Genomic DNA, 5777 nt, shown 5'->3' on the forward strand with positions numbered 1-5777 from the left:
GAAGGTCTGGTAGTGTCAAGACATGTTTTTTTTTTTATCCTCCACTTTAGCCAATTAGTTACTTCAGGATAATATTTTAATCATAAAGTCAAAAATCTGTTGACTACTGGATACAGATGCGTAGTCCCTATGAACAACCTACCACCCTTGGTTCATCGAAAAGTCAGGTCAACTGTTTTGTATTGAAAGAGTTTTATAAGAGTTACCTCAACAGCTTGCACCAAGCGGTACCAGTGCTCGAATAATAGCATAAACTTGTAGGGCTTTATGTTGTTGTCTGCAAGAAAAAAAATATATATATTATCATCAGCCTATTGGTGCGAACTACTGATCTGAATCTTCTCACATGGAGAAGGTTAGAGCATTAATCACCTCGCTCGCTGAAGACGGATTGGCGGTTTCAAACTTATAATTTGAAATTTGAAATAATTTGAAATTATAAGTCCAGGTTTCCTGGTGTCTATCAATGGTGTCTAAATACTCTTAGAAATTATATATAACTTTAAAAATCACATTGGTACTTGCCAGGATTCGAACCCGCGCCTTCATGCACGAGAGGCGGACCTCAACCTCTGGACCGCCATGTATGTATATATATATAACTCCTAAACTACTTTGAAACTACTGAACCGAATTTAACGGTATTTTTTTCAAAATGTGCGCTTTATTCCAACTAAGAGACGTCTTATTTTCCAATTTGAGATTGCAATTATATTTATTGAGAATTTATGGTTTTTCTTTTATTTATCTGACAAAGCGACTGATTATTTTGTATCAAGTCTGGCTAACAGACAATGAACTGGATCGAGTAAGTATTATATGTTTAATCTTAAAAATAGAAATAATAATTTCAAAACTATTTGTACCAAGTATCGATTTACTTTAAAAATTATATACATATATATATTTGCATATCGAGTGATTGTTACAACTCCATGGGTGCAACGGATCCCATGAACTTTCGGGTGTATGTGACCCGGTCCAGAATCAATGTATAAGCCTCACCTCCCCGTACTGATATATACAAGTCCGCTAGCTTCTTAATGATATCAGCTATTTGTTTGTCGTCTTTGTAAATATCTTTAAGACTTTCTAATCCATCTTGGATTGACCACGGCCGAGGCTGGCTGACATCTCGTTGTTTTTCCTACAAACATATATTTAAAACATTATAATTATTTTTTTAATACGAGATTACATTTATAAATAAAACCTCTTTGATATAAAATATAATAAAAAAATTTTTTTATGAACATTAACTACTACAACTACCCGCAACATTTCATTTTACTGTATATAATTCATAAGGCAGACTTTTAAATGTACCCTCAAACAAAATTATTGTAATTTCTTATTATAAGTGAACTTTTGTGTTCTTTATGAGAAATAAATGTCTTTAAACCGATTTTTAGGCTATATATGATTAATTAAATTAAATAAGAATATTTTTAATCTATAAATTACCTGCGATACAATATATAGGAATTCCTCAACAATTTGATCTAAATGGCAAACAAATTCCTCTGATCTCAGGCAAAGATTTTTTTCAACAATATCATTGTTCACATAAAACGATATCGATTCAGAATCGATACAATTAATCGATTTTTCGTCATTGTGATTTGAATTCTCCGTATCCTTCGGGGCACTTATCATTAATTGTTGATCACACATTTTTTGCTCGCTAATACTATCATTATTTAATGATAGTGATTGTGTCATATCATTATAGTTGGTACCGTTCACTTTAAATGTATTTTCCTCTCTCCTACCACGTGGGTTTGATAATTTCAGCTTACTCATATTATAAATCAAGCAGGACATATCTTTGTTCGATGGATCACAATCATTCTGCTTGTAGCCTTCAGTATTTTTAAGAAACTTGCTCAGCGACAGCGGTTCGAACATTGCGATGTCTTGCAGGAAGAGATTTTCGTTATTTTTGGTATATTTGTTAATGTCATTCTCGATACATAAATGTTTTTTTAAATCTCGCACAGTGCTGGCCCTTATTTGATGCGATGTAGCTATTTTCAGCAATTCCTCGTCGTTTGTGACAAGCATCTGAGGGAAACAAATTTTGTTTGTATATAAAAAAATGTTATTCAGTACTTTTAATAATGTCGTGCCGGCTTAAAGTGTCTCAGCGAATACTGTAGATAGTTCTCGTTATTTAGTGCCAGCGCCATCTCGTGACGAGTGGGCGAACTATTAGCTATAAATTTACTTGAACATTCCTATTGTTGATATTAATGTAAACATGAATGTTCTGGAATGTTTCTGTAATCGGATTGTTTCATATAAAGGGGCCGCTATGCCGGTTGAGTCATTCTCTCGAGAAGATATATAAAGCTATTATAAACTGAACATTTGTGGCTTATACTAATCAAGACCCAGCTCACGTTACGTACGCGTAACATGTCAAAAAAATAAATGAACATCGCCGGGGCAACATCGTTGTATGTATAAGATATCATATAACGAGAGACGCCGCTGTCTCCGCGGAACGAGCACCAAGCCGTGTGAGCCAGAAGATCCCTGACACCACACAAGCTATGGATGGGATTGCTGTCCTACATCGGCAGTCATGTAGTCTTAGGTAGAGGTTGTAAGTTTTAATATGTCATTCTTATTATCTATACATATAAGTAAGTTTCCTAGTTTTCCTGGACCTCCGCTCGCCACCATAATATTGACTGTATATATATATTTTTCTATATATAAAATGCGTACTTTTTGTTACTCAAAATTATACACTTATACTTTTTTTTAACTCAACAATATCTTTTTATATAAGTAAAGCTCACCACATCTTTATTCCGCTGCATGATATCAGAACAACATTTTACTATTTGATTCACAGCGGTGTCTTGTGTACACTCGGGCAGATTTACTGTTAAAGTGGAATAAGTTAATGTTAAAAACATTATAATGACAGTCAATGTTTAATGATATTAGAAAATAATGATAATAATGATAGTGAATAGAATTTGAATACACTTTGATTTATAGTTTTCCAGTCGCCGTTGTATACTTCTAGCTGTGGACGATTTACGTTTCCAGTGTTCCGAGATCTCGGGAGATTTGAATTCACTTTGATCCCCGATCGCAGCAGATTTCAATTGTTCCTCAACGATCTTCGGTATGTAGAGATAACAAGTATCATCTGAAGTTAATGTAAGTAATATGTTATTTTAAGTAAGTTAATTGATTTTGAATACCGAATAATAATTATCGTGGATGTGACTTATTGATATGTCTATGACAAACAAATATAATGATTTTAAATATAACTAATATTTTGGGAGATGCTACGCGTCTTTTCATCATCATCATCATCATCATCAGCCTATCGAAGCCCACTGCTGAGCAAAGGCCTCTCTCACATGGAGAAGGTTAGAGCATTAATCGCCACGCTTGCTCAAGACGGGTTGGCGATTTCAATCTTATAATTTGAAATTATAAGACCAGGTTTCCTCACGATGTTTTCCTTCACCGTCCGTCAGTGGTGTCTAAATACTCTTAGACAGTACAAATGACTCGGAAAAGATCACATTGGTACTTGCCAGGTTTCGAACCCGCGCCCTCACGTATGAGAGGCGGGCTTTTTATCCTCCAGGCCACCACGACTATACGCGTCTTTTATTGAAGTGAAATTTCTTATGCGACTTCAAACGAGGTTGCGTTAAATATTCAACGCTCCGGGGAGGGGGAAGAGAAAGAGACGGAGCGAGAGGAACGCGTGCGGGCAACCAACTGTGACTTGTATGTAATGTTAATAGAGTTTGTCTTACAAAACACTTAAATTTCCTTAAAAATCTATTTCAAATTTTCCTATTTTCATTTTAACTTTACGAAAATTCACTTCTTACGCGTAGGGACTTTAATTATTTCAGCTGCATACTCCCGAAATTTTGATTACTTTGCAACAATTTGGTTAATTCCTAATTGAGTCAAGACATGATAGCTTAGTTGGATAAGCAAACCGAAATGCCAGACTACGGGTAGTAGGTTCGATTCTCTCCGGTTGTAATATTTGTATTTATGTATATGAAAATATTAATTTAATTAAAATTAACAGTACCTTTGTTTATATAGGAGATAATGAAATCGAATTCCTGAAGCAGCACATCAGAGTCCACTACAATGTACCAATCTTTTGTGCTCTCGGTGTCCGTTTGTGTGTTCGTTCCCTGTAAATATATATATTATATGTATAGCAAAATGATTTCATTGATTAAAATATTTAAGATACTCACTTTGTTGCCATTAGTATTGAATATTTCCTTTGTTGATACAAGTGTATCTGGAAATATATAAATATATATAATATTTTAAACCTAACTTTTTTATAATATTTTTAATTCCTTTCCTATATAAAGTGTTTATTTGTTAAATAATTATTTAAATATGTCTAAAATAATCATCTAGCCTTCTATAAGTAAGCAAGGGAGCTTTATATAGAACTGGCTAACTCACAGACGGACAATGTAATATTTTTGTATGTATATATGTTACATTATAGCACTTTATGTTATTGTTAATATGGGATACCAACCATTTGTCTCGTTAGATTTCCTTTTCTTTGCTCTCAAAACAAATCTCAAGTCATAACTATCACAATGTAGTTCCTCAATATCATTCATTGTATTTTGGACTTTGCGCCCATCAGATATGGTACTATTTTGCATATTATTGGAGTAACAATTACTTTTTTCATTAATTTCAGTCTCATTCTGATATGTTTTAAGTCTTGTTTCTTTAAGTAAACATGCTTTTGAATATATACCTCTTTTGGGTATTGTTTTTGAACCTATCTGGCCAGCATAGGTATGATTAGCTGAAGTTGACCTATCTAATACATTAATTGAAGTGTTCTTATTGAATTGAAAATCTTTGAAAACCGGTGTTGGTTGTGACTGATTGAAATATATGTCTGTTTGAGTGCATTGGTCTATTTTAGTGTTATCATTGGTTAATAGCTTAGACTTGTAGATTGGAGCCCAAATTATAGCTGAATCTTCATTGGATGTGATGTATTTCGGGAATTTTACTGCTCCAAATGTTGAGCATCTTCTTAAATTGTTGTAACAAGTCCTAGCGCTTTGGTTTTCCGGCGGAGTTATAGGTTTGGGAACATCTACGATTTTGTGTAAAGTACCATCATTCTTAAACATTCCCTTCTAAAACATAGAATTGTAACAAAAAACTTATAAATTAACCCTAATTATGAAATGAAAAAAACAAAAAACTAAATTATGAAATGCAGAACGCTACACACCTCATTATCGTATAAGCTCCACGCTGATTCTCCGTTGTGTATGTTGAAATAATAGAATTTACCAGGATGGCTTTTCGACGGACACAATATCCATCCACTATTATCAGTCTTTTTATTCATTATGCTTGGTAACACTTGTAAACTAACTAAGCATTTTTAATTTAAATAAAATTTTAATAACAGGTAGTCTATATATGACACGGCGTAGTTTGAAATAGTAATATGTATTAAAAACTTAATACAAACGAGTAACAAGTAAAGTACTAACAAGTTAAGTTTTGATGATACCCGCGAAATTTGAGTTCAATTGAAAAAACACTACCAATACGATGTTTTTAAATGTTTGATGACGGCTTTGGATTCCGGGTATGAAAATTAAATATGTACATTTGAGTTATAAAAATTTATTTTAAGGGTTATGTTAAAAAAAATAACATTATCAATATGAAAGACATTTATTTTTTATACAAATTAATTAATCTTAAAATTACGTATA

General features: G+C 33.0%; 1 protein-coding gene across 1 annotated transcript; it reads right to left on the reverse strand.

The window, feature by feature from the left end:
• Positions 1 to 11: 11 nt before the first annotated feature.
• LOC116776504 (uncharacterized) lies at positions 12 to 5568 on the reverse strand. The gene is made up of 9 exons (XM_061525500.1): positions 5282 to 5568; positions 4559 to 5183; positions 4260 to 4306; positions 4085 to 4193; positions 2999 to 3166; positions 2808 to 2893; positions 1465 to 2064; positions 1006 to 1147; positions 12 to 277 (listed from the first exon to the last, which is right to left on the reverse strand). Exons 1-9 carry the CDS (start codon positions 5399 to 5401, stop codon positions 153 to 155), a joined length of 2022 nt encoding a protein of 673 aa, XP_061381484.1. The 5' UTR covers positions 5402 to 5568; the 3' UTR covers positions 12 to 152.
• Between the last annotated feature and the right edge of the window lie 209 nt (positions 5569 to 5777).

This window comes from Danaus plexippus, chromosome 30, assembly GCF_018135715.1.
Source record: "Danaus plexippus chromosome 30, MEX_DaPlex, whole genome shotgun sequence".
NCBI classification, from domain to species: domain Eukaryota; kingdom Metazoa; phylum Arthropoda; class Insecta; order Lepidoptera; family Nymphalidae; genus Danaus; species Danaus plexippus.